General features: G+C 35.3%; 2 protein-coding genes across 2 annotated transcripts; one reads left to right on the top strand and one right to left on the bottom strand.

Annotated features, from left to right (window-relative positions):
• The first annotated feature begins 958 nt into the window (after window positions 1–958).
• On the top strand, window positions 959–19,221 carry LOC101736279 (organic solute transporter alpha-like protein). The gene is made up of 7 exons (XM_004928370.3): window positions 959–1,295; window positions 8,333–8,481; window positions 14,447–14,595; window positions 14,972–15,058; window positions 17,562–17,658; window positions 17,917–18,163; window positions 18,773–19,221. Exons 1-7 carry the CDS (start codon window positions 1,139–1,141, stop codon window positions 18,967–18,969), a joined length of 1,083 nt encoding a protein of 360 aa, XP_004928427.1. The 5' UTR covers window positions 959–1,138; the 3' UTR covers window positions 18,970–19,221.
• LOC101741163 (myosin heavy chain, cardiac muscle isoform) lies at window positions 19,222–24,445 on the bottom strand. Its single transcript, XM_004928247.5, has 7 exons — window positions 24,045–24,445; window positions 22,924–23,884; window positions 22,063–22,280; window positions 21,831–21,975; window positions 21,496–21,754; window positions 21,219–21,424; window positions 19,222–20,987 (listed from the first exon to the last, which is right to left on the bottom strand). Exons 2-7 carry the CDS (start codon window positions 23,545–23,547, stop codon window positions 19,317–19,319), a joined length of 3,123 nt encoding a protein of 1,040 aa, XP_004928304.1. The 5' UTR covers window positions 23,548–23,884; window positions 24,045–24,445; the 3' UTR covers window positions 19,222–19,316.
• Window positions 24,446–27,984: the final 3,539 nt, after the last annotated feature.

Here is a 27,984-nt window from a genome sequence, read left to right as displayed (position 1 = left end):
TGAACATTTGACTAGTACACACGGTATTATGCTTAGTTTTTACGTAAGTAATGATATAACCTTAGTAATGATATAGCCTTAACATTTTCAAGAATTATCTATGTCCATTCCTTAAGGATTTGATATTACATTAATTACTGGATCCAATAAATTACCTACCCATGTAAGGGCGTGTTTACGAAGAAAATTTCAATACAATTTTGTAATAATGTTATTATGTAGAAACAAACCTGTTATTACCGAAGCATTAGGTAGAGTAAAATGGGCACTCAACAGTGAGCTGTTACACTGAATGCTGAGTTATTGCCTCATAGGTACTCTCAATGAAGGGAAACCAAAGTCGATAATTATTTGTCGATATTCTTATAAAATTGGAGCCGTTGTAGTTTCTATGAGCAAATAATTGACGTGACATTATATAATAAAAACAAGTAAAAAAAATTTGATGATAACATGATATAGGTAAGTCAATCGATTAATTTTAGAATCTTTTGAATTGCCCATTCTCTATCTCTAAAGAATTTAAAAATACCGCCTTGATAATATTAGTTCCTAGAGTTTAAAAAAAAATTATTAATACTAAATTTTATTATTACATAGTACTTACTACTATGCACTATAACTAACATAATATGCATTGTGCATGCATTTATATGAAGAGAAACCATCTCATTTTAGATTATAATATATTCTAGATCTATAAATTATTACACATTTTGAGTATTGAGTATCTAATACCTAAATAAAATATTGAAGATTATTTGGATCTGTTGTCAAACTATATATCGCGTTGCTATCAGCAGTAGACCTATAGATTGGCACTAGCTAATCTCTCGGCCTTACTCTTGGTAATCTGACTGATTATGATGGCCAGTTGACACAGTTCGAATTTGTGATATGAAGGTCATCGACAATCAAACAGTACAACACTAGTATAGTTGCGCCGCCATCCGAAATGTCGAAAGAAAGTGAACGCTGCGCTGGTCTCAGGAGGGCACGAAGCGACCAAGTTGTGGTCGCCACTCCGCCAGTTCATATTCATCGGGACAAGACAACGCGCGCTCGTCTTGCCGTTATAAACACACCAACTACTTGCGTTATAATAATATAATGAATCGTGTTTAATAAATAAATTAAAATGGATTTGTTACGCGAAGTTAGTGGTCTTAATAAAGTAGTGGTTGCACGTCACATAAGTGCCGATAAGACTTTTCCAGTGGCTCATAATGCTATAAACAGAACAGCCCTCTGCTATAGCTACAGCCATCAGCCTGATTTTGAATCTTATTTTATAGGTATGATCAATGTTTCATTTTATCGTCTTAATATTAAACCTTGAATTAAAGCCAGCAATAGCCACTCCCACAATTCTAGATATTTAATATTGATTGTCTTTAAGAAAACAAACACGTTACATGTTACATGTATTACACTATACTGCTTAATTTTATGTGCTTTTTTATTTTATCATCTAGACATTAAAAATTCAATTTCAAACTATCTTTTTAAATTTCAATCAGTTAAAAATTAGCTGAGTGTTGTGAGCCATATAGTCCGCATGGGTTTACTTATGACCATGCCAATATCAGAGGCTAAGCAATTAAGCTTTATTTTTTTTAAATCTATAACTGTTATTCTAGTGCAGTTAAAAACTTTGATTTCATGTCTCCATCTTAAGCAAAATCGTCGTTATACGTCTAGTTAGTGAGCCTTAATGCTACGTCCCTTATTCTACCTATTATTGTTCACACGTTCTTATGGTTTAGAAAAACGAATCAAATATGTAATATTTTTATCCTTGTGATATTTGAAAATTAAAATTGTAGTGTAAATGTTTATAATAAAAAAATGCATAAAATAAAAACGGATGAAGTAAAAAAACAACCGAAGAAGAACCAGAAAAAGTTCATTCCATAGCACGTTGCAATGGAGGGTTGACGTCAGGCTGGTCGTAAAACCTATTCCAAATTCCTATTCAGTAGTACAAGAGAATATTACAACCTAGGTACCCCATATCATGCGGGATAAGGATAACAAACAAAAGTTATTGCAGTTTAGGTATAGGCGAAACTACCAGATACCAAATTTCTTTGATTATTTCATCAGCAATGCTCTGAGGAATTGTTCGAGATGATACCGTCATCTCGTTTTTACCATCGCACTGCCCGCCACCAGAGTAGAGTTGATCCACACTACCTGGAGCCGCTGCGGTCATCTACATTGCGTTTCCAGTAGTCTTTTTTGTCACGTACCATCCGGCTATGGAACGAGCTCCCCTCCACGGTGTTTCCCGAGCGCTATGACATCTCCTTCTTCAAACGAGGCTTATGGAGAGTATTAAGCAGTAGGCAGCGGCTTGGCTCTGCCCCTGGCATTGCTGAAGTCCATGGGCGACGGTAACCAGTCACCATCGGGTGGGCCGTGTGTCAAGGGCAATTAAAAAAAAAACCAAATTATTATCGCTTAAAGTAGCTTACGAAAGAAATAAAATTTAAAATATTTTGTTGATGTCTTTGAGTCGAAGCGACCCTGTTCACCTTTGTTAGTTACTTAGCCTTCGTTGCCACACGTTGAAAAAGTCAGTTGGGTAGTTGGGTCATTCGTTAAAAATCTAGTCGATAAAATAAAAATTAACAAAATGAATAAAAACATATCAAAGGAGTAGAAGACTCCCTCTTTGTCTACTGTACTTTGTGTGGCCACTAGGTGGAGTCGTTAGAAAAGTAGGAATTATTAGACCATAAAAAAGAAGCTAATGATAGTAGAACCTAATGCTTCTTGAGGAAGTTTTAGTAGTAGTGGTCCTATTTGCCCGGAGGGGCATATCTTTCTCCTCTGATTAACAGACAGACGATTTTTAAACATCTTCTTTAGTTACTGGAGAATGGCCGCATAATTATCTGATTCAGGCAAAATGAGTTTGGGTTATTTTTTAAACATAGACGGCAGACGGGCTCCCTAAAGTGAGCGAGGCCAATAGTCACCAAAAAGTGAGGTCTTAGTTAATTTTCCTGACATTCAAAATGGAACGCATGATTGTTTTGGGGCAGAAATAAGAACAGTGGTAGCAACAAATAAAATGACTAGGAAAATGTTCCATTAATTAACAAACAATGTGTGTTTATATTATATACATTTTCTGAATAATTATTAAAGTTGTTTCCTTAGTTGAATATTATCTTGCACCACGTGTGCGTATTTTAAAATTGGTTTTCTTGACGCACGAAAACACATTAAATTTTACCCTATTGGTAACATAAACTATGAACACCATTTATGATTCATTGGTAATTAAAGTTCTACACGTTATATATAAGTATTTAAGACTTTACTTCCTGTAATAATGTATTGCGGGTATTTTGAATAAATGGGCGTAGTACCTATACCATAAAATTGTTGGTTTATTCGTTGATTTCAACGTTAAATTTAATTCTAGTTCCTACTCACGCTAGTCGTGCTTTTCTAGAGCTTTCGTTATGTGTGTGATTTACATCCATTTGTTGAATCGAGTTCTGAATTTGAATAAAATTCAAGTGCATTAACTTACGAAATCATAAAACACGCACAAATTAATAAAAAAAGGGCCACGAATTGTCATTTATATAATATACTCACTTTATCTATATTGGACATAGAAATAAATCGTTCATCTTCTTTCTGAAATACAAATCATAGAACATTTATTCATTTATTCACAGTGCCGTCAGAGGAATTAAATTGTAGTCGTCGTGGCCTAAGGGATAAGACGTCCGGTGCATTCGCATCTAGCGTTGCAACGGTGTTCGAATCCCGTAGGCGGGTACCAAAGAACAATGGCAATTTTTTACCTGAATGTTTTAAAAGGCGTCTTAGATTAAGACATAAACGAAACTTCATAATTTTATTTGCTCGTTTTTTATACGATGTTAGATTTACGTGGCAAAGCCACGAAAAAATGTTAATTCGATAAGCTTTTAATTCGATTTTTGTGTACTTCGGTTTAATACATTTGTAAAGGATGGCATTAATACTATTACTATACTGCCACAAAAACCAGTATTTTTTGATAAATATTTTCATAAAGTATTTAAAATGATAAATAATAATATTAATTACCCTTTGTTACAATTAGTACATAATTAAATAACTAAATAATAGTAATGGCAGCACTGCAGATCACAATAATTTTAACAGTATGACAACCGACTCTATAATCTACTCTAATAAATTAGCTTTGCAAGCCTTCGTTTGTCGCAAATATGTGACTATGGCGTTCAAAAGGTTAAAAGTACCTATCTCTGACGCACATTTTTACACAACGTACTTCACAAATGTTCACGATTGACTACCGCGGTGAAGGAATAAGATCGTGTAATAAAAACCAAACCTGCAAAATTATAATATGTGTAATTATTGGTGGTAGGACCTCTTGTGAGTCCGGACGGGTAGGTACCACCGCCCTGCCTATTTTTGCCGTGAAGCAATAATGCGTTTCGTTTTGAAGGGTGGGTCAGCTGTTGTAACTATGCTGAGACTTTAAAACTTAGGTGGGTGGCGCATTTACGTTGTAGATGTCTATGGGCTCCAGTAACCATTTAACACCAGGTGGGCTGTGAGCTCGTCCATCATTCTAAGCAATAAAAAAAACCGAGTAAAAATACTTTTGGACGACAGGAGAGTCGATCTCAATTAGAAATAGGAAAAAGACAAGAAGAAGATAAAATGGACGAAAGAGTTACTTTCCAATGCCTCGAAAAGTGTAAATAATATGATAAATTGATGATAATATTATTTATAGTCTTTGTAATACTATCTATACTTCAAATATTCGGTAGTGTAGGTACACCATTTGATCGAATAACTTGAAACATTACTTGCATGAACTAAGAATTTTTGTTACCCATAAAATTAATAACAATCTTAGTTAGTTTCATAACATTCATGGTTACTTTGATTGTACGTATTGTTAGAATCGTGCTTAAAATCTCGAGCCTTGATGTTTAATTGCCTACAAACTTATGCAATGAACATTTTTATGCCCTGTTCCGCCATTACTATTTTTATGAATACTTATGGCTTACTTATGCAATTTTGTTAGCTAAAGAAAGAATATGATAAGCACTCACACTCTTGAATATTAATTTATTCCTGATCTTTTCTTACCTTAGTAAAGATAACGTTCAGCTAAATGTTTTTCAGTGATTTCAGTGTTGAGTAAGCCATCTGTGCCCTGTTATTTTCCAACAAAACTATTTTGTATATGGTATCCTTTTTTTGCCTACCTATCTGCTAGTACTCCAGCATTGCTATTTTGGCTACACCGTGACCGGTGGCGAGCTCACAGGCTTCACAGCCTAAGAGGGTTTATTTGATCTAGTAGGAACAAACACAAGCTTGTTGTGCCGATGAGTAGGTTACATAAGATACGAAATTCATTCGGGTGTTTGTCTGTGCGCTTGTACAACAAAATCCCACAAGATGTTCAGAACCTACATATACAGAGGTTTAAAAAAACTATTAAAGAACATCTGTGCAATAAAGCTTACTATAAAGTCAATGATTATCTAGAAGATTGCACAAAGTGGGAATGAGTTGCTCGCTCCGGGCATTTCAATATTGTAGTAATTGTTACGTTATAATACTCATTGTAAAAAATTCATATTTAAAATAATAATAATCTAATATTAAAAATAAATAAATAATAATTTCATATTTAAAAAAAAAAAGGCATGCCCGCTGAGTTTCTTGCCAATTCTTCTCAGGACGGAGGCTAGTTCTTGTGAATTGGCGGTAGTTCTTTTGACGTTCAACAAGTATGTACTTTCATTTATATTGAATAAAAAAAAAATGATTTGATTTTGATTTGAGTAAGAGCAGTGCTTTGCCGAATCTACCACCGGATCGGAATCTCGACCCTATTAAAAGATCCGATGAGAAATTCATTGGGTAATGGCATTCATATGATAATCTTTGGATATGATTGGCCTTTTTTTAGTTATATTCATTAGACTTAGATAGGTTTGGTCTCCCCTGACGAAATGAAGCTCATATCATATAATAAATTATACACATGAACAACTTTCAACGAAAATTGTTTACTTTTGTTTAGACTGACATCTTATCAATTAGTAAAATCGTGTGTATATTTTTGTGTTAAATATTTTTATTAAGTTTCTTTAAGTTTATATTTCATATGCATAGTAATTTTTTTTTCATAGATCGGTAGACGAGCTCACAGCCCACCTGGCGTTAAGTGGTTACCGGAGCTCATAGACAGCTATAACGTAAATGCCGTCACCTACCTTGAAATATGAGTTCTTAGATCTCTGTATAGTTACAATGGCTGCCCCACCCTTCAAACCGATGTGCATTACTGCTTGACGGCAGAAATAGGCAGGGTGGTGGTACCTACCCGTGAGGACTCACAAGAGGTCTTACAACCAGTAAATACGTAAATTATAATTTTGCGGGTTTGATTTTTATTACACGATGTTATTTCTTCAATGTGGAAGTCAATCGTGAACATTTGTTAGGCAGGTACGTATTTTATTAAAAAAATTGGTACCTGCCGGCGGGATTCGAACACCGCTGCATCGTTCGAAACTAATGCACCGGACCTCTTATCCTTTAGGCCACGACGACTTTTGTAGCCACTGTTGTATGTATAAAGAAATTTGAGCTATAAATGTACAAGTATACATATGTATGTATATATGTATTATATTATTGCAATATACAATCTGCAGACACCTATACAAATCATAAACGTCCGATGAAAAACCCAATATCTATTTAATCTGAACATTATCGAAAGTGGTTAATGAGTCATGCTGTTAGTTATCAGACTTTACTTTATGGGGAAAATTCCCAATATGAAGCATTTGTAAAAAATAATAATGTACTATGAAAATGAACAAAATTACTATATTTTAATTCGATTTATCTTCAAGCGACGAGAAAGCAAAACATCTCATGTTTCTTTTACTTTCACACTATTTTAAGTCTTGGTCGTATCTTATCAAGATCTTAGTATATACTAATTTCATCTCAGTGATTCACATCAGATAAAAAACACCGGTCCAACTTTTTTATTTGAAAAATGTTGAAACTTTGTATAATAATATTTTTCTCTTCAAACTATGAAGAAAATATGGTAGATTACTTACTAACTGCACAATATCTTAAACCATAGACACAGCCCACTGAGTTTCTCGCCGGATCTTCTCAGTGGGTCGCGTTTCCGATCCGCTGTTAGATTCTGCGAAGCACTGCTCTTGCTAGGGCCAGTGTTAGCAACACACCCGGTTTGAGTCCCGTGAGCTCACCTACACGTCAAGGAGAAGCTGATATAACCTCTCAAGGCTATCAGCATAGGTAGAAAAAAAAAGAAGCACAATACCAACACGGTATTAAGTAACCGGCAATGAGATCTCTACCATCGATAGGAAAAAATGCTTTTACACGCTCATACATATTTGATGAGTTACATGATTGTTTGATTAATCTACGCATGAACTTATTACATTTCTATTGCGGAAGGATTTTCAAGCTCTAGTAAGCAACTAGTAAGTGAACAAAACTTGAGCATTATTATTGAATGTTTCTTTTAAATTTACATTACATGTTTCTAACAAAGTGAACTCTTGATAAATTAGTGTTTGTTTAAAATTGGAATTTCAAATTTGAGATAAACGAGTTTTAGCCTTCTCCTTTTTCTAACCGATAAAGCGTTGTCTTTTATACTGTTTACTCAACTTTATAATTCTCTAATTCGAATAATTAATTCTAATTCAAGTGTCTCAACTTTATGTTCGCTCTATGAAAGTGTATATTACTTTAATGGATTCGTCGCCATGTTGTCTGAGCCGTCATGTTGCTGTTGCTGGAGCCTCAATATGAATGCAGAATACGTTTATTGGTGTTGGGTGATCCGTGAGCTTGTAGGTACTTCCTCCCTAATCTTGTGGAAAATGACTCATTCATTCTGGTTTGGATGGTTGGTTTGCTGTTACAGAATTTAATTAAATATTGCGATAATACGAGTATATTGAGTGGCGCCATTTATTTATTTATTTATCCTGAGCATGATCGCAAGCAGGCTGGACTGTGTATACATGGGTCGTTGTGGTGCCATCTTCCATGGGATGTTACGACAGTAATTCATTGTGATGTAAATATAACTGCTAACATAAGTGTAAGTCTTACTAACAATTTGTATGAGTCATGGTTACTTGCAATAAAAACATTATTATTATTGTTATTTTTATGGGCTCCACTTTTTAGTAAAAAAAATCTATTAAGCCGAAATCGATTGTTTCAATTTGCTAAAAACAATAAATATTTGTTTTTTCAGCACTGAGCCCATACATCTGGGTGTTATGGATATGTGGACTGGCGGTGTTGATGGCCACATGCATTTTGTTTGTTGTAACAATACGTGCAGCGTGGCAGCACTGGAGACAGAGTTCAACAAACGTCACTGTGGTTTTGGCTGTCTACCCCGTAAGTACCATTTCAATAATTTGGAGATATTTCTGACAGTATTTTATTGAGCGGCACGAGAGATATCCAGAAGATTTCGAGAGTCGGCTATAGTACCTGGTATACTTCTATATCAATGAAATGTAATTTTTTTTCTTCGAATATTACCTTAATTTAGCGGTGGCTTGATATTTGATAACATTATTTTATAATTGCAAGCAACGAATACCTTTGTAAAATTTCAAACGTCGGTAATTTAAAAAACAAATGAATTAAGCAATATAAGAATTAAATTCAAGCGAAAATACACCTAGAATTTCTTCTTAAAACAAAGACTACATAATATGTCTAACCTATTTCAATCAATTCTCTAAGACAAAAGAACAACTTGATACAATGGATATTTATATTCACGGTTCATAAAATTATAAACTTAAGAAATATCTAAGAATTTCATTAGCCAATTAATAAACGTTATTACAAAATTGAAGTGAAAGTATGACATTGCTATTTGCGAGGCTAATTTCAATAATATTGAATTATAATTATAATATGTAAAATATTACAAAGTTTCTTGTTTATAAATAACTATCTTTTGAACTCGAACTAACTTTATACATATACACACAGCTATGAATCTTGAATGAATTTGAAATAAAATTGAAATTTTCGTAATATCAATCATCATTAAATGCAGCGTAGGCACGTGTTAAGTTTGTTTGAGGGGTTCGTAGCAAAATGGCGAAAATTGATCCCTTATAATTTTATCAGGATTTCGTTGTCCTTTTTAATATTTTTATTCAATTAATTTTAAAAGATTGGGGCCTGCACTTTATCGGAATCATTTGAAATTTGATAGTTAACATTTGATAATACACTCATTTAAGTGCATATTTTTTATTTATGGATGAAAATTCATATAAGCTCTTTTTGTACACTCGATAGGTCCATCTCGTTTTAAAATTAATAAACAAATTCAATAAAATACTATCGGAGCTAAATTCTCAAAGGGGTTATCGGGAGACCTATAACTTTCAAATCAACTATATGACATTTTTTCAAAATTGTATACACAATTTGGCAGTATTGTTAAGCAGCATGCTCAGGTGGCGTTTAACGGGACCAACGAAAACTGCTTAAGATTAGAATTAGGTAGACGTTAGAAAAATAGGTGGTGATACTGTTACTAAGGACTGACTAAAGGGAGGTAATTATAGTAGTTAGAAAACGATGGGGTTGCATATCTTCATTGAGTTTCTCGCCAGATCTTCTCAATGGATCGCGATTCCGATCCATCCGGTGGTAGATTCTGCGAAGCATTGCTTTTGCTAGGGCTAGTGTTAGCAAATTTTTTGAGGTTGAATCCGTGAACTCACCTACCTGCCCGGGCGTAGCTGGAATAGGCTCCTAGGCTATTTACGAATAGGATGGGAAAAAAGTTGCAGACCCGCATTTTCTTATTAATATCTGGAGTGAGACTATTGTCAATATAAAACTAGTAATGATGAAGCTACAACTTACTATTGGAACGAAATACCGGAATGTCGATTGTCAACTTTGATACTTTCTAATAATTTAACTTAGAACCAATTCATGCGGCTTAGAATAATGTTGTGCGCCAAACTACCCCTCCTTAGAAAAAGTCAAGTAAAATATACAAATATAATACATATCATATAAATCTATATAATGTTTGTTTGTTACTTTTGAATATGCTTTGTGAAATTAAATTATCGACAATATTATATAATTGATTTGTATTTTACACAACACTACAACGCCGCATTGCGTAAGAGAGCACAGGCACAGAAGTCACACAACGTTTTGCAACGGCGGTTATTATGACGGACGACTTGGCCACGGCGCCTCACATTTACATATTTGGAAATAAAAAATCACAAATTGTTACTAGATTTCATGAGTACATGAAGTTTTGGTAATTTATATAGTTTTAAAGACTTAAATTCATTACGTGCATAACTGTATACCTATATGTATATTTTTATAGAATACTTTCTCGATAGTAAATACAAAAAATCGCCAAAATATTCTATTAGTATATTAGCTAACCCGGCAGACTTCGTAGTGCCTCAATCTATAAATGAAAGACCTAAACTTTTGTATAAAATAAACATAAAACAAACAAAAGGAATCCGTCCGATGGGGGACACATCAAAGGAAAAACAAAATTGTTATTTTTATTTAATTCCGAGCATTATCATATTTATCTACCTTTTAAACCTTCTCTGGACTTCTACAAATAATTCAAGACCTAAATTAGCCAAATCGGTCCAGCCGTTCTCGAGTTTTAGCGAGACTAACGAACAGCAATTCATTTTGATATATCTAATATATAAAATTCTCGTGTCACAGTTTTCGTTGCCATACTCCTCCGAAACGGCTTGACCGATTTTGATGAAATTTTTTGTGATTATCCGATATCTATGAGAATCGGCTAACATCTATTTTTCATCCCCCTAAATGTTAGGGGTAGTCCACCCCTAAATAATTTTTTTTATTTTTTAGACAAAATTTTTAATTTCTATTTTTTTATGATACAACATACAAAAATACATACAACCCTAAATTTTCACCCCTCTACGATCAACCCCTATTTTTTATTTGTTAATTATAAATTTTAAATTTTTTGGCAAGATTTTATTTTTTATTTTGTCATGACTTGAAATAAAAAATAAATATTACTCTCAATTTTCACTCTTATAGGATCAACCCCTATTTTTCCATCCCGATTTTTATTTTTTTATTCTATGCACAGATCCGCAATAAGGTTGCAAGATGCCAATCAAATATTATAATTGTAGTACGATAAATTCTTATTCAGAGTTTATAATTTCAAGTTCCTTTAATTATGATTTTTTTTTAAATTCAATTTGATCTCCTGCCCTCGCCGGTCGACTACTGATCAACTATCAATCGATCAGTTATCCCCGCCAGGAGTCACCATTCATCCAGCAAACATCACGTAGTAGGGATGAGGACGAAGCCGGTCTCCTGTCTTACTCACTATACATTTTTCAGTCATGTTTCTTTGGTTTTATTTGTGTATCAATCGTAGCTTGCCAGCCATGTTTTTTTGGTTTTATTTGTGTATCAATCATGTTCAGTAGGTCTGAGAATCGGCTACTATCTATATTTCATATCCCTAAGTGATAAGGGTTGTCCACCCCAAACATATTTTTATTTTATTTTATTTTTTTGGTTATAATGAGGTATGAGGTATAGTCCCCGGCACGCAACTTGGCAAGAGTCGCTAGATGCGTAGAAGTCCTTTTTTAGGTCTCTTTGGTTGTCAAGCGGGACGCGGGGAAAGACGTAGCACCGTTCCGAGCGCGCGATTGGTGAGTCAGTCGACCCTCCCCTCCCGCACCGCGTCCACGTTCCGTTCGCTCACGGTTACACATGCGCCTACTAAAGTTGTAGGAACCCTTTGTTTATATTGAGTTTTTGTTACGAGTTGTTATTATTGTTTTAAATTTAGTTTTTGTTACGAATGTTATTGGAACGAAGTTCCTTACGGCAGGCTTGGAGGGGATAGGGATTTTGCTGCGCGACCGAACTGAAAAAAATGTGATAGTAAAACCGTAAGAAAAAATCCGTGGAAAAAATCAATGGAAAAAATCAATGGAAAAAAGTGCGTGAAATAAAACCGTTAAATGAGACGTGCGCAGGCGCGACAGTCGCATACACAAGCGAGTAGTGTATAATACCTTTCTCTTTCTCCCTCTTTCTTTTCGTTCTCTCATCCATTCTTTTTCTATTTTACGTAATTTATTATTTCCTAAAATACTGAATTTCCTAAATACTTTCCTATACTTTAATAAAAACTAATTAGCAAAATTTAAGAGAAAAATCAAGAAAACCAACATAAAATTGAGCACGATTTTTTTTTTTGCAAATTGTGTCGATTCTACATTAGCCGAAGGAACTTCGTTCCTACCTGGTGTCCCACGACACCACATTTTCATTTTTGTTTAAAATTTGTTTGCAATGGTAGGACCAAATACCAATGACCATAATTATAATCGATTCAGTCACTGAGCGTTTTATTATTTACGCCAGTGACGACAGCGACTCTTCGTTATGTCGACGATGAGGAGCCAACTCCTTCCACCAGCTCAGGTGCTACCATAAATTTAATCCAAGGGGTAGCACTATTAGAAAATGATAGTGACGACGGCGACACATAATTTTTAATATTAAGTATATTTTTTTAAATAAACTTTTTAACTTTTAATTGTATTTCATTTATAACACCTAACACACTTCACGAATTCCTCTCTTTTCTTTAACTTTCTTCTAAACACACAGGCTTAAAAATAAATTATGGCAAATAAAAAATTTAATAAAATAAAATTAACATATATGCGGGCAATAAAAGTGACCATTTTTTTGTTGTAATATGCACTATGCGCGACATTACCCCCACTACACCAAAACCTTGCCAACTTACGTGCCGCTTACTATATTATGTGGTTGAATGAGGTTTTTGAGAATTTTATATATTAGACTAGAATTTCCCTAGAAATCTTATTTAAGGCAACACAACGTTTGCCGGGTCAGCTAGTAGGTATATAGATTATAATTGTAATAGTACCTCTCCTTCAATAGTATTTTTATTCTATTAATTCGCATGTTGATTGAAAAGTGCTGCCACACAAAAAGCGCTCTCTTTTGTACTATGACGTCAACATTAAAGAGCGCAATAAAGATTCTAAAGTAACTCATGCGTACAGTGTATGTAAATCATAGTTTCATCTAAATACTATATAAATACTATTTCATCTTTAGGAATGGAATTGTAGTATTGATAAATTACGGCCATATTACATGTGCACTACGAATTACAGTTGCACTAAGGTTTAAATTGACCGAAGATTGAATATTAATTATTAATGCCAATGGACATTTTCCATTGAAAAGTCGGCACTATTTCCGTCTCGTTATCTTCAAGTTGATAAATCATGTCAAGTTAATCAAACATAGATACACACACTGAATCAAGTGCTATTTTAAATACAGGTGTACCAAAACATTCTAGAAACTTTAAATATGCCTACTTTTTTGCAAACCACGGAGAATAAGCGCAATTAACTTCATTCATTAACTTTCAATACAAATAAATCCCACGGTGTTTGCTTTCAATTCGGTCAAGAACACATTCTTGGCTAAGTTTAGATTACGATATTACTTTACGATTTATGTGACAAAGTTCCTACGTTATAATTAATTATGTAAATATTGAAGATTTATATTGTTGCTGTCGAGAAAGACCAAACTTCTACTTTTCTTCTTATTAACCCATAAAAAGCTCAAACTAGGAAAATATGATAAATAGTAATTTGTTGCCAATTTTATAAGTCGCACGACAGGCAAGACACATACAATCGTCGTAGTGAATTGTCATGTTCGAGTTGTGTGTACATTTGCAGTTATATGTACACTTCAGGACAAGTCTTGTATGTAGTACTAGACATAATATTGTAAATATACATATTTAACGGTAGTCGAAAAAAATTTTTTTTTTGCTTAGATCGGTGGACGAGCTCACAGCCCACCTGATATTAAGTGGTTACTGGAGCCCATAGACATCTACAACGGCTGCCCCACCCTTCAGACCGAAACGCATTACTGCTTCACGGCAGAAATAGGCGGGGCGGTGGTACCTACCCGTGCGGACTCACAAGAGGTCCTACCACCAGTAATTATGCAAATTATAATTTTGCGGGTTTGATTTTTATCACACGATGTTATTCCTTCACCGTGGAAGTCAATCGTGAACAATTGTTAAGTACGTATTTCATTAGAAAAATTGGTACCCGCCTGCGGGATTCGAACATCGGTGCATCACTAGATCCGAATACTCCGGACGTCTTATCCTTTAGGCCACGACGACTTCATAATAGTTAAAAAGGTTTAAAAGAACGTTCACAGAATGAAAATTAACACAAAGTTTGTGTTCTTTCAGATTGTGGCATCGTCGGCATTCTTAGCTATAGTCCTCCCTAGGTGCCGGATTTTGGCCGAAGCTATAGCTCAAGAGGCCGTGATGATAGCCATGTGCCACCTCTACAGCATGATAATCACGGAATGTGGAGGGCCCGACCAGCTTATCAGGTACTTAAATTTCAAAAGTATTTCGCAAATGGTTAGGACATTTTGATGAAAGAAAATTATAATAATATATTGTTTTTAAATATTAACAAAAATATATGTTCTACTGTTTACATAAAATAATAATTTAAGTATTAAATATATCAACTTAAGCTAATTCTGACTATAATTCACGGCATTGTGCTTGCTGTTTTTATGAATGGGTAACCATAATAAAAGTATATAAAGGTATTTATCGCTTTGCTTGTCAGGCTGGCCAACGGATGTTCAGTTGTTTCATTCACTTATATAATATGTCAGAATTTTCAGGCTGATTCTTATATTCTAGTAAATTCCACTAGTATGTAAACTATATTAGCAGCAAAATATGATATTACAGGCGAAGCTCTGATGCCAGACTCGAGACCAGAGTTTTGCCGTGTTGTTGCTGGCCTTGCTGTCTGATACCAAGACCTAAACTTCAAAAGTAAGTAAATATTTTACATTGTTGATTAAGGTTCAATTTCTTTAAAAAAAGTTATGAGTGTGATGTGTGACCTTTTTGTTTTAGACAACGTGCGAATATCCATTATACCACGGAATAGATAAATAAGGTAACTAGGTAAATAATTTTATTTATCTATTCCGTGCATTATACACATAGACCAACACCGATGTACTCGTTTCATGTGTGAATTTGACTAATTGTTATTTTTTTATATTAAGTTAGATTTGATGTGCCCTAGACGGCCGGTATTCGTTAGCAGATAAGAGTTCTTAATTCAAATGACGTGATCAATGTAATCCATAAAAAAGACGTCGTTACCTAAAGGATAAAACTCCCGGTGTATTCGTATCAAGAGATTTTTTTTTGCTACCTGTTCTAGTAAGCTCGAGGGGTTGGGAGAGATAATGCACGTAAATTAACTCGTAGATATTATGTTTATTTGGTTTTTAATCGTTTTATTGTGCTATGCTCTAGATAATTACATGTATTATCACTACTTATACAAATGTAATTATATTAAACTTCATCACAAAGGTCCAATATTTGGATATTGCAATTTTCAACATACGTTTTTATTTTGTTTTGTCAACGTACCTTAAAATATATGAATCGTAGTTATTTCATATTTGTAGCTTTTTTATTTATTAATGTAGTTTATATAAATTATTGTTTGACTTTTTGATCAACAATTGCTGAAGGTGTGACGATGCGAATGACTAATGAATTTTGAAAACGTATTTAATTATAGTGTGCTATTAATTTACCATATTGAACCTGAATTTCATGTTAATAGCATTTACTTACGGTATTAATTTAGTATTGTTGTTCGATTTCAATGTTGTTTTTAACATTCAAGTTGTTTCATTATTGAATCCAATTTGAGTATTTTGTATTGTTTTCCTTTTTCATTATTGTTTTGTTTTTTCTGAACCGACAAAAGTACGAGATAGGTTTTGATATGAGCTCTCTCTCTTCCCAGCTATTTATCCCACATGGTGGTGGGGTCAGCTTTCCTGACTTTACTCCTCCACTTCGCTCTGTCTTCGACATCCTCGTCAGCAACATTGCATTCTCTCTTGTCCTTCAGCACTACGTCCCTCCACCTTGTCTTGGGTCTGCCTCTAGGTCTCCGACCGGGGAGGTCGAGCAGTAGCGCCAAATTTCCGACGTAGTCAGGTGGCTTCCTTTTCACGTGACCATACCATCTCAGCCTACTCTCCTGCATCTTGTCGGCGATGTCCCGTACACCTAGACTTCCACGCACGTACTCGTTGCGGATTTTATCGAGCCTAGTCACGCCGCACATCCACCTCAGCATTTTCATTTCAGCAACTTGAATGGTATGTACGTTCCTTTTGGTTGCCGCCCATGTTTCGCTGCCATACATAAGAACAGGCCTTATTATAGTCTTATAGATCATACCCTTGAGCTTAACGGGCATCCTCCTATCGCAGGTGACACCACTTACTTCTCGCCATTTTAGCCACGCTGCTATTGGTTTTGTCTGACCCACTACTGTCCGTACCATCGACCTCGCATCCCTGTACATGTCAATTATGACGTTAACATAATGTTCGGGTACATTCTTCTTGCGAAGGCTCCACCAGATCGTATCTCTTGGCACACGGTCAAATGCCTTTTCCATGTCTAGGAATGCGACATACAATGGCCGAAGTTTCTCACGATACTCCTCAGCGATCGTATTTAGAGCAAACATAGGGTCGGTGGTAGATAAGCCCTGTACAAAACCATAGTGATTTTTAGATAGTGAACACTCTGATCTTAGGCGGCTGTCAATCACTCTTTCATACAGTTTCATAGTATGGCTTAACAGCTTGATCCCGCGATCAAGCGAGGTCCGCGAGGTTTTGATATGAGCGTAAATTTAAAATCATATTTAATTGAGGTAGATTGTGGGTTATAAAACCGTTGTAAACTAACCGCAATGGCGTTCCGATTTGAAAGTTGTTGGAAGGTTATGATGGGATAATAGTTTTCTACCCCTAATTCATGCATCAGCCCGCTGAGTTTCTGGCCGGATTTTCCCAGCGAGTCGCGATTCCGATCCGGTAGTAGATTCATTCGCGAAGAAGTTGCTCTTGAGTTGTTAGGTCTCCTTCGGTGGCGCTCGGGCAGCTGTTAGAAAATCCCACTCCTCCTGGCTGAGCCTTTGCCCACCTGTCCTGGCAAAACTGGAAAGGACTCCGGGCCACCAATACTTCAATAATAAAAAAAAAAGTTTTCTACATTGAAGCCTAATAAATTATAATGTACTTATCTAACGAAGTATCCGTGGGACCAAGATCAAACTTGACCCGAAGAAAAATTACGAAAGCCACACACGGATCTATTAGAATGTAATTTTTGCAAAAGTTATCTGATATATTCGTACATCAGCGATCTCAAACCTTGGTGTCAGTCAACAAACCAATAAAATAATAATTTTAAGGATCTTTATTAAATCATCGTGTTTTTTTTTCAGACGAAGCCTGGTATTCATGAAATGCCTGGTTATGCAAATGCCTGTTATTCAAGCCCTCATTTATGTCGTATTACTCGCTCTATTGGCCGAAGATATGGTAATTATACTCACGACACTAATTTATTTATTGGCCGTAGTAACATCCGGAGAAAATCTTTAATATTTTGTTTAGGACTGTTATTCCGTTAAGCGTGGGAGCACCTAACTCTATGGTTCTAACAGTAGGCACAAAATAAATTTAGCAGTCCAGTTTACTTACTTAAAATATATGAAATAAGTGATTATTATTGGATCATATACAAATCAGTCATCAAAAGATCTACTTGCCTCTTACAATAATTCCTCTTTATTTTAGATGATATACCACGAAAGCTCCATATACTTTCAACCATTTATCGCTGCGTCTATTCTGACCGGCGTGTGGGGAGTGATAATGTGCGTCCGCATGGCGGAAACGGCAGGCCATAGAGTCAGGCCCAGGTTTTTGGCAATCCAGCTGGCACTCATAATCGTGAAAGTGCAAAGTGGCTTTGCGAAGTTCTTACCAGAACTTATTGAGATTCCATGCGTGTCAAGCATAAATCCTTCGGTGTTTATCAACAGTGAGTCACCAATATCTTACATAAAACTAGACCTACATCGTTGACAGAATCCTACTTTATAGCTAGCATAATTCACTCTTCAGCTGACGTTAAGTGCTTACTTACCCTTTACTTAAAAATAAATTAATCATTTTGTTTTGTCATTAAAATAGTTGAAGAGTGAATTCTGTCAGCACTCCATAAGCATGAGGTAGAAGTCTCATTAGCAGCAGTAGCTAAATGCAGCTGAGGATAGGTACCCACATATCCCCTAATAAATAGTAGCATAATAATATACTATTAAATTTTTAAATTAGGATTCAGCTATTTACTTAAAATTAAATTAATTATTTTGTTTTGCCACATACGAATAATACATAAATCCTGTTGTCAACAGGAATTATGTTGAAAAATGATGATCAGCACATTTTTTATGGTAGTATTTTTAAGTAGCAGGCAAGCAGCGACTTGGCTTTGCCCCATCGCATTGCTGACGTCCATGAGCGACGGTAATCACTTATCATCAGGTGGGCCGTGTGCTCGTCTGCCTAGGCAATAAATAAATAAAAAAGTTCGGATCGACTATATCACCTAAGTACCTAGGTTTTATTAATCGAATATTTTTTTCAGTGATACAAAACGGCGTCATGTTGCTTGAGATGCTGTTATTATCTATCTGGGCTTGGCGACTGTACCGGGTCGCGCCCGGCAAGAACTTGGACAGACCACAAGTTGTTGTCGCAGTATTGGACGATAGTATTAAACCTGTCGATCCTAAGACTATGATTGGCCTGGAGAACAAGTCATTCAACGAACGATACAAATAAACAAGATTTCACTACAAACTGTGAAATCATCACCAATCTGTATTCAGCTTTAATTTAACGTAAATTATTTACACTTTATAATATGATCTTACCGAGGCTAAATTCAACAAATCTGTATCTACTTAAGATATAGTTGGGGCTGGAGACAAATCTGTAATACTTAATTAAGAATAGATTACGTAAATGTCGTTTATATACTTTAAGACATCGAAATAAACGATTCTTGTAAATAAATACTTATAAAAATAGAAATACTTTTACGTTTTTTATTTCATTTACAACTACTTTTAATAGTTACATAAATTATAAATTTATCAGATTATATACAATATTTCAGCCACTTTCGATCATTCTGTTTCAATACTAGCGTCGTCTTCAGTACTTTTGTCGTCATTTTCTTCTGAAGGTGTACCGGCTCTGGAATTATCAGACCCGTAAATGTTATGTAACTCTTGCAATTTATAATGTATTTTAACACCTTTTGACGTTGTCTTGTTGACTTTAGTTACAAGAGATTTCGTTTGTTCTTCTAATCTCTTTAAACGGAGATCACGGGCAGCAAAACGAGCTTCATGATCAATTTCAGTTGATGTGGAAGGCTCAGATATTTGACAATCGGTAGTATCTTTTGCTTCGTCTTCAGCGGTTTCATCTTGACCTTTGTGTTCTATAAGAAGAGAATCTAAATTTTTACTGATATTTTCACCAACCGTCATAGTATTAGACAAGTCTTCTATAACTTTAGCGCATCCCGATTCGAGTTGTTTTAGACGTTCGTTTTTTTTTGACAATCTTTCATTTTGTTTTGTAACATTTTCTAAAATAGTTTTCAAATCAGTTTCGGATTGAATACTATCACTGGCCTGCAAATTATCAACAGCACTATAATCATCATCATTCCTAACTAGACTTTCGGATGTAACGAATCGCTTACTCTCTAAAGTTGAACAATCCGAACCATATTCTTCCTTTGAGATTTCGTTATCTAATTCGATAGATATCGGAAGAGATTTTTCAATTGAACTATGACCGATCGGGCTTCCGCTAGACGTTGGTCGATTAAGAAGGTGGTCCAATGTGCTATTTATTTCATCGCCTAGTTTTATTGTAGCTTGGGTCTTTTTTAATAAAGAAATGCTAGATTTTTCTAACTGTTCCAATTTTTCATCTTTTCGAGCGAGTCTTTCGTTTTGGTTTCTAATGTTTCTTAAAATTTCTGCTGGATCAATAGAAATTATCGTTGTATTAGCTTTATCTCTTTCTTCACTGCAGCCTGGTTCAATTGCTGTTTCTTCAATAGGTGAGTCATCATGGGCAATGTCACATAATTCGTCTTCAGTTTCATCGCATGTTTTGTCACTTTTCAGCACCATTTCACTTTTACTAATTTCAGAAACATCTTCTTGATCATTATCAACATCATGGTTGTCTAGTGGTAGATCAGCCACATCGATCATATCACTAACTGGATCTTCTCTTTCTGCTGCTAGATTAAAATCTGTACTAGAATCTAATATATTTTCAAATGATTTCTTCATTTTTTTCTTACATCGCACTAGAGGTTCGGTCACATATTCGCTTTCATCATTCGATTCAGACGACTCATCAGAAGGTCGTTCATCACTATAACCACTCTCAGCAGAGTTGTTCAGTGAAAGAGAGTTTGTTTTTGTTTTCCGGCTAGAAAATTCAGCCCGCAGCTTTTTCCAATCTCTCTCAGACTGAGTATTTTTTTCACGAGCTTGTTCCCATTTCTCGCGGCAGTACTCCAATTCTTCTTTCAGTTCATTTAACAATTTTCGTTTCTGTTGTAACTCGTATTTGAGTATTTTTTCATGAGTATGTAATTGGTGATGATGTTTACGCAATCTGCTTACTACGTGCCACGTTTTACTTAGTTCAGTTGTAACAAGACAAAGTCTTTTCTCTTGTTCTTGCAACCGAGTCTCCAAATGTGAGTTTAATTGCTTCATTCGATTTACTTCTTTAACTAAACCCAATTTTTCTATTATAAGATCCTGAAAAAGAGAATAATTATTTTACATAAGACTAGTGATTTTAGAGATACATTGCTATTGTGCATGCAAATTCCACAAATACATTGGCTTGGTTCCAATTTACACTGTGACTATGAATTTTTATGCTTCGAGAACTGATCACGAACGTTTTTATTCACAGACAAGTACTGACCATGATTCAGAAAATATTTGCATTAATTGTATAATTCCAGATGTGACTAACAATTTTACCTTTAATCTGATGTAAGTCTGACTAACGCTTGGCACTAGTACAGGTCCTGATTTTGTTTCAACCGACTTATAGCATGTGGTCACTTTTTCCGAAATATTAGGCTCAGCAATAGTTTGATGACTTAAAAGTTCCATTAAGACTTTCCAGACTTTGGGTAGATTTTCTACGATTTCTTCAGCTGTTGTGTTTTGACCAATATGGCTTTCTGAAAATATGGTAAAAACTATAAATATTTTTTTTCTGTGAAAATTAAGTACACGTTTTTTTTAAACTAACCTGCTTCTTCAGTAACATGGTGATTTTCTTGAGAACTTTTGCATTCATCATCAAGATTTTCTTCATTATTATTAGTTTCCTCGTTATCCTCAACTTGACTAACAAGTTCTAACAAAAGCTTAGGTAAAGCTGTAGATAATTCTGATCCATTTTCTTTTTCAGCCATGTGGGTCAGTAGCCCATGATTTTCTTCAAGCCTATGAACTAATTTGTCTAAGTCTTGTTTGGATTTATAGCCTAATAAAACTTGTGAGAAAAGCTGCAAAGATGAAAATCGTGTTATCACCGAACAATGTCTCGAATTTTCGATTGTAATTTTTCTTTTAGAAACTCACCTTATGTATAACAGCCATTTCAGCTTTCATTTCATTCATCTCGTCCTGGCATGACGATATCTGGTTATTTTTATTTTCAATAATATCATGTAATGTGTCCACTTTTGTTTCTAGTTCGTCTATTCTTAGTTTTAATTCCTTAGATCTGAAAAGTCGTAAAAAATAATCAAAAATTTATAATTCTGTATTTGTTTCGGTTAATTTATGGTGTTTGTTGGTAAGATTTCGTTACTTGTCCATTTCTGTTTGGTGTAACCGTTTTTGTTCTTCCAAATCTCGTACCAGTCCCAGTCGCTTAAGCTCAGCTAACCTCGCCCTCTCTTCGTAAAGTCCGCGTAAGGTGCGTATGTTTTGTAATTGTTTCTCATATTCTTGTCTAAGATCAGCAGATAGTAGGTTCGTTTCTCTGTCAGCTAGAGTCTTTTCTATTTCTTGTAATTTGTTTTTCAGCTGAAATAGAATTTAATGTAGGGTCCAATTTTTTCACGGGGTTATATTGTTTAAGCCTCCTTGGTCTTAAAACAAATTATATAACTACAGTATTCATTTATTAAGTTTTCATCTATATATAAATAAGACAATATGGGATTGTAAGCTTGGTAGGGTTTGTTTTAAATCGAAAATCAGGCCAGCACAGCGGGCTGTTTTTGAATAGTTATTATTACGAATATGTACTATAACATTGTTTGGCTTAAGTTCAAGATGTTTAGTGCCAGAGTGTACGATGCGCTTTAAGCGCATGCCGAATGCGGTCCCTGACCGGTAAGTCACATGTACTTACAGGTCGTTGCCTTAGGACATATAGATAATTATGATTACTACTGAAACAAAACAGACATAATCTGTTTTGAAAATATTTTGAAAGATATCACACATTGGATGTGTGTTAGGAAGAATTATAAATTGTAATATTTCAAACATTTCCAAAAATCAATTAAGTATAACAAAGTATAATATTGATTGAAATTTACACTGATATATACCTTATATCTAATAAGTAATCCGGATATATAATATAATTATAAGGTATATATAATAATTATAATTGTATGGTATATATAATATAATTGTATTATTATTAAACAACACTTACTCCATTAAGCTGATCTTCGCGGAGATTAATCATTGTTTTACTGGCTGTCACCACTTCTTTTAACGCACTTATTTGCTTCATCGATTCTCTGTTTTGTGCATGGAGATCTGCTATATCAGAATTGGCATCCTGAAGAGACTTGTTCGAATCTGCTAAGTCTTGCCTCAGTTTATTATTTAATGATTTCAATTTTTCGAATTCATCTTTTAGTTGCACAACCGCGAGGCTGATGTCGTGAGTATCATCGGGTTGGCGAAGATTTTCAGGTATCTCGATATTGTTCCTAATAAGTAGTTCACGCAACTGCTTATTGCATTCACACAATTCAATTGTATACACCCTTTCGTCATGCAAAGATTTTTCTAAATTTTCTTTTTCAGTTCTATGTCGTGATAATATTTCTTTTCTTTGCTCTCTTTTTATATTCAACTGTTTTTTGAATTCATTCATTTCATCTTCTCTAGCTTTTACTCGGACATCATCCTCGATCTCTTCTTCATCCAACTCAGTTTCTTTGTCCTCCATCGTTCTCAAGAGTTTAGCGTCACTTATTGTTTCACTTTCACTGGTAACACTTACAGCGTCGCGTCTTCCCGATTGAGTACTACTGAATGCGATTCCCATTTTGGAAGACTTTTATAAAGAAAACGCACTTACATTAGCGCCGAATTAAAATGAAGATGCACGTTTTTAAAATAGGTACTGAGAAATACGTTTTTGATAAACACAAAGGATTGCCGACTGCCCGATCGTGCGAATGCTCGATGAAGCTACTGTGTCTCGAAATAGAACCCTCGTCAGCTCCAGACGTGCGCGCGCGCATATTTACTGTATGTCGGCTCCGAGACGTACCTGCTTTTCCGACGATACGCTGTCAATATTTTATTTTTATCTCCCGTAATTTCTCGCATGATTTGGAATAGCAATCGGATACAATTTCCTAGAACTACCCATGTGTTCACTGAAAATATACTTTTCTTGAAATCACAAAGCAAAACAATTACATATAAAACTATATTAATCAGTTGGATTTCTATTTTCACATTTCAATTTTACTGATTTTGTTGTTTTTCCCGTGCTATAAGCCCATACGGGTTGATAGAATTATACTTTATACTTACTTCTGCAGCGACGAAATAATTAATTTAACACTCGTATCTCAAGATGGGTGGCGGCATTTACGTTTTTGATATCTATGGGCTCTGATTACACTTAACCACTGGGCCGTGAGCTTGTTTATTCTAAGCAAAAACAAATGCCTCGAGGTGTGTTGAAGCATGTTGAAAACTTCACGTTTTTGGGCTGGGATCCTGATTCTTACATTGAGCCAACGCGATGCCGTAGCTACCCAATAAACAATTTCTCTGAACTCTAGCCCGATTCTCACTCTTTGTGTTTGATGTCAACACGGCGTGTATGATGGTAGACTCAACCCCTCCGGTCGCCCCGTTAGGGTCGCCGCACACAGGTCACCGGCCACAACCACAAAATGCCGCCACTGGCATATTTCCTGTAATTTTCATACATTTTATATGTAGCGCGTGGCGGCCATCGGCGTCAACCGTGTGCGGCGAGTCCATATAAAATGTATGAAAATAATTGTAAATAGACATGCTTTAACAAAAACCAACTTCAAGTAGACAAAAAAAAAGATATTCCAAAACAAATTAATATGCACTAAAAACAATAATCATCGAAGTCGGTTGGCGTGATATTGAGTTATTCATCTGTTTGTCTTGGATATCATTATCAGAACTGGACTAAATTGAAATGTGACCACACGGGAAGCGTCAGCTTTCTAATTAAAAAAATTATCATCAAAATCGATTCACCCAGTCAAAAGTTATGAGGTAACAAACATGAAAAAACAAAACAGACTTAAAGTCGAATTGATAACCTACTCCTTTCCTACTAGTTAAGGTTATGCTGATATAGCCTCTCAAGGCTCTCACCTTAGGTAGGGAAAAAAAAGTCGGACCTTCTCCTTTTTTGAAGTCGATTAACAATAGGAAATAGGTCGGTGGCTGCGTTTTGTGGTTGTGGCTGGTGGCCCGTGTGCGGTGACACTTACCGGCGGACACCACCTCCTACAGAAGCTGTGACTTTGCCAACTGCTTAGCTACCTTACTATCTCTAACCCACGTCAATAGGTCAATCGGCACAGTATGAATTTAATTTGCTACAGCTTCAGTGATCGAAGGCGTAAAAGATTGTTTTCAATTGACTGTAACGTTTTGCTATGTATTGCTAATATTTATAGGAATTAATATTATCTCTACAATTACGACTTTCGAACAGTATTATTGAACAAAACAAGAACTGTATTCAATTTCATTCACAATTTAGTGGTTAACAAAGAAATTGTGCCTTTCATGTGTTATGAAAAAGACCGGCATATATTGAATGTTCGGAGCAACTTTCGAAATAGCGAAATGGTGAACCTAAGGTTATGAAAAACATGTTTGGTTTTTTATTGCTTAGACGGCTTAACAAACTACGGCTCATCTGGTGTTAATTTTTTTTATATTTCTTATTCTTTTTTTTAGTCTTCTTACAAATTAACAGTATAACCAAAAAATTTGCAAGGTATTAATAATATTAGCTTATGTAATTTCTAGCAACAGTTATAAATCGTTGCAAACCATCATGGAATATGTATATTCATTTCGGGGGCGTACGCTAGCAAGCCATTGAGTAGCGAGACAGCGTGATGTGTCGGAGAGTTACCGGTGTGCTGCGTACACGTGTGCGTGGTACTAAGAAGCTGCCGCTGGCAACGCAAGTGGCTACCGGAGCTCATAGACCTGAACAACGCTCGCCACTCACTTATGGGCTCTAAGTCTCAATTCTATAGTACAACCGTTCAAACCGGTTACTGCTTCGCGGCCTTAAATAGGCAGTGTGGTAGTTACTTACGCGTGCAAGCACACAAAGCGCGCTACCACCGGGAATATTCTCACAAATAGTTGTCATTTTTGTGAATTCATAGAGTTAGCCTATGTCGTATGTTTCTACTAATATAGCGAAGGAAACTTTTCCCCTACTTATGCTGGTAGTGTCAGAGTAGGCGCGCTTACACGGCTCAGCCTGGCAAATTTGCTAACACTAGCAATGCAGGGTAGTGCTTCGCTGAAACTACCACCGGATCGAAATCGCGACCCACTGAGAAGATCCGGCGAGAAACTCAGTGGACTGTGTCTGAAGTCTAATTTGCTCGCCGAACCCTTCGTCGCATTCGATGAGAAGGGTGACAGGTGCTCGGAGTGCCTAAAAGTGGATCGGGAGGATCCGAAATGACGTACCAAAAAACCTATTCTATTACCTATTAAAAGTATATACAGTTTCTCATTATACAAACGCGTTGTCGGTATGAATACAACGTAATATTAAAAGTAATTATTATTGCGTGATCCTAGTACATAATATGTATGTTTTTAGCAGCACATATTTAGCGGAATTTCGAACTTAAAATTCTTGCTACAAAAAACACCAGGGACTTTCTACATATTTCATTGTCAGCAGCTTCGCTTGCTATAGTGTAAGTATTATAATGTACCTATCTGACATTACTTAGGCGATAGTTGTCATAAGTAATTCAAAGTAAAAGCTTAATTACAACCCAACATTAGCTATTAATTAAAATTGCTTTTTCTGTTGAAATTGAAAATAGTGAGAGATTAAAAAACAGTTTTCACTCCATTCTGCTAGTAGAATAATGGTAGCCGCTTGAGTGGGTATGTAATACGAATTGAAAGTATTATCATATAGTACTTAATTGACGAATGAAATATTGTAGAACTTAGTTGTTATTCTTCTCAACGCTATCGAACTAAATTAGAACAAATTAAGAAATCTAAGTAAGTTGAAAGTTGAGTACTTGTGGTCATTAGATCTATTAAGCTTTAATAAGTGTAGGTAATTAAACATCATACGTGAATTAGTTTTGGTGGAGATTAAGATGGGACATTCAAATCTTTTCCGCAAAATTTTACATTTTACAATATAATGTAATATATATAGGTATGTATGTAGCCTTTCCCGATGCATAGATAAAGTTTTTGAAAAATTGATCTTAATTTGAATTTGAGATCACTGGAATACAAAACGCGCTTTGATCATTGCAAATATCAAGAATAGTCGGGTCCTGAACTCTGCAGATTTGGTAGGTAAGTATTACTCTGGTTATTGATGACAGTTATTTTAAAGATTTCGCAAAATTCATGTACCTACTCGACAAATAAATTTATTTAATTCCACGATGTACGACAGGCGAAAACGTTTAAAAACAACTCTTTAACTTGAATAGAGAAGATGACTTCGGCTTATTCAATTCCTGGGACCTTCTTATCGTGAAGATGAAACTCGAAGTTAAACCAAATTCCAGACCTCAAGATCGTATTGTTTTTATTATATGGACTAATATCTAAATCATAGAAATGGAAGTAATTAACGAAAATGATTCTTATAGAGAATGTAAGAAAATAGGTTGCACATTAAGTAGGTCTATGAAATTTCGACACATAGCACCTGAGTCATCCGTAATCAAGAAAAGTGTAAATAAAGCATTTGAAATATCGCAAATAAACTATACTGAGATCTTAGAAAGTATATCTCAGGGTGGGTGGCGCATTTACGTTGTAGATGTCCATGGGCTTCAGTAACCACTTAACACCAGGTGGGCTGTGAGCTCGTCCACCCATCTAAGCAAAAAAATAATAATAACAGAATGAAATATATGTTCATCTGTATATTAATATTATATAATATGTTTATGAGAATAGCGTAATATAATTTAATTATACGGTGTTCATACAATTAGGCAGCGTATTTGAGGGCTCACTGAATTTGGCGCCCCTTTTTTGATTTTCGGATTTTTTTATTGGAGTTTACTCCTTAAGAATCGATTTACATATATAGGCCCGGGGTATGAAAATTATGGGGACCAAAATCGTACTAGAGAGTATAGCATGTCACACGAAATGCGTTATGCGCCTGATTGGCTCCTGATTGGCCAATCAGGAGCCAACGCGCGGCCGCGTTATCGCAGGTGACGCCGGGCTG

This window comes from Bombyx mori, chromosome 18 (assembly GCF_030269925.1).
Source record: "Bombyx mori chromosome 18, ASM3026992v2".
In the NCBI taxonomy this organism is placed as follows: Eukaryota; Metazoa; Arthropoda; class Insecta; order Lepidoptera; family Bombycidae; genus Bombyx; species Bombyx mori.
The sequence above is the reverse complement of the archived record's forward strand: the minus strand, read 5'-3'. Positions and strand labels throughout refer to the sequence as shown.